At 41.5% G+C, this 981-nt stretch overlaps 1 protein-coding gene across 1 annotated transcript in view; it reads left to right on the forward strand.

The window, feature by feature from the left end:
• Positions 1 to 679: 679 nt before the first annotated feature.
• SARC_13797 (hypothetical protein) overlaps positions 680 to 981 on the forward strand; it is a gene marked incomplete at both ends in the record, with an annotated part of 2,271 nt that continues 1,969 nt past the window's right edge. Inside the window, one exon of the mRNA XM_014292071.1 lies at positions 680 to 805. Within this exon, the coding sequence (XP_014147546.1) occupies positions 680 to 805 (126 nt within the window). The remainder of the gene's footprint in view (positions 806 to 981) is intronic.

The raw sequence follows: 981 nt of genomic DNA on the forward strand, positions 1-981 counted from the left end.
TCGTAGGAATGGGTTGTGTATATGTATAAGCCACATGAATGCTGTGTGTATATGTCCAAGTCTCATGAATGAGTCTCATCTATGTGGTGTTTGTATATCCCGTCAGTGACATACAGTGTTTGTGTAGCTGTGAGTGCCTTCACAGTACCAAATACGCTGACAATTATACTGATCACTCATCTGCCTACACACAGTATCCTCACAGATCTATCGAACGTGGTTGACTGTGTTGTGCGTGTGCTTGTATTGCAATTTGACGTGTCTTTCACGTTTATCTTTATTTGCCAGTCTATGAACCAGATTTTGGTAAGAATTTACAACATGTTCCAAACTAATGTCTAGAATTCACGCATCTGCCACTATACAGCACCCATTGCAATTTGACAACTAGTTGACATTGATTCTCATAAGCTTGCATAGTCATTTGACAAGTCTTTTACGCTGCCCCATCGACTGCCAGGCATCTGCCACTCCTTACAGCCAGATGTCGGTACCAATTTACAACATGTCTTAAATTCGTGTCATAAGTCTGTCACTTATCCGCCTCTCATACCACGAATAAACGACATACCTTTTATTTGTTTATTCTGTCGCATATCTTTCTTCGCATTTGATCTCTACCCAGATTCTGTCTCGTATCTGTCATTCCACGGATTCGATCTTTGCGGTTTTAGAGCAGATGATTCTAAAAGTGCTCCGTGAGTACACTCATCAGGGACTGTGGGCTGTGATGAATGTCGACGCCTCAATAGTCCCACGCCGACAGGAACGATGCAAGGCTATACTGCACTTACTTTCTCGCAAGGTAATGTAGTGCATACTCCGGTAGTGTATAAGATATATGTGGGGTACTTGTGTTCGGGTGTGTGTATGCATATATATATATATATATATGTGTGTGTGTGTGTGTGTGTGTGTGTGTTGTTGTATATATATATATATGTGTGTGTGTGTGTGTGTGTGTGTGTAGTGTGTGTGTGT

Source organism: Sphaeroforma arctica (genome assembly GCF_001186125.1).
Source record: "Sphaeroforma arctica JP610 unplaced genomic scaffold supercont1.3755, whole genome shotgun sequence".
NCBI lineage: Eukaryota > Ichthyosporea > Ichthyophonida > Sphaeroforma > Sphaeroforma arctica.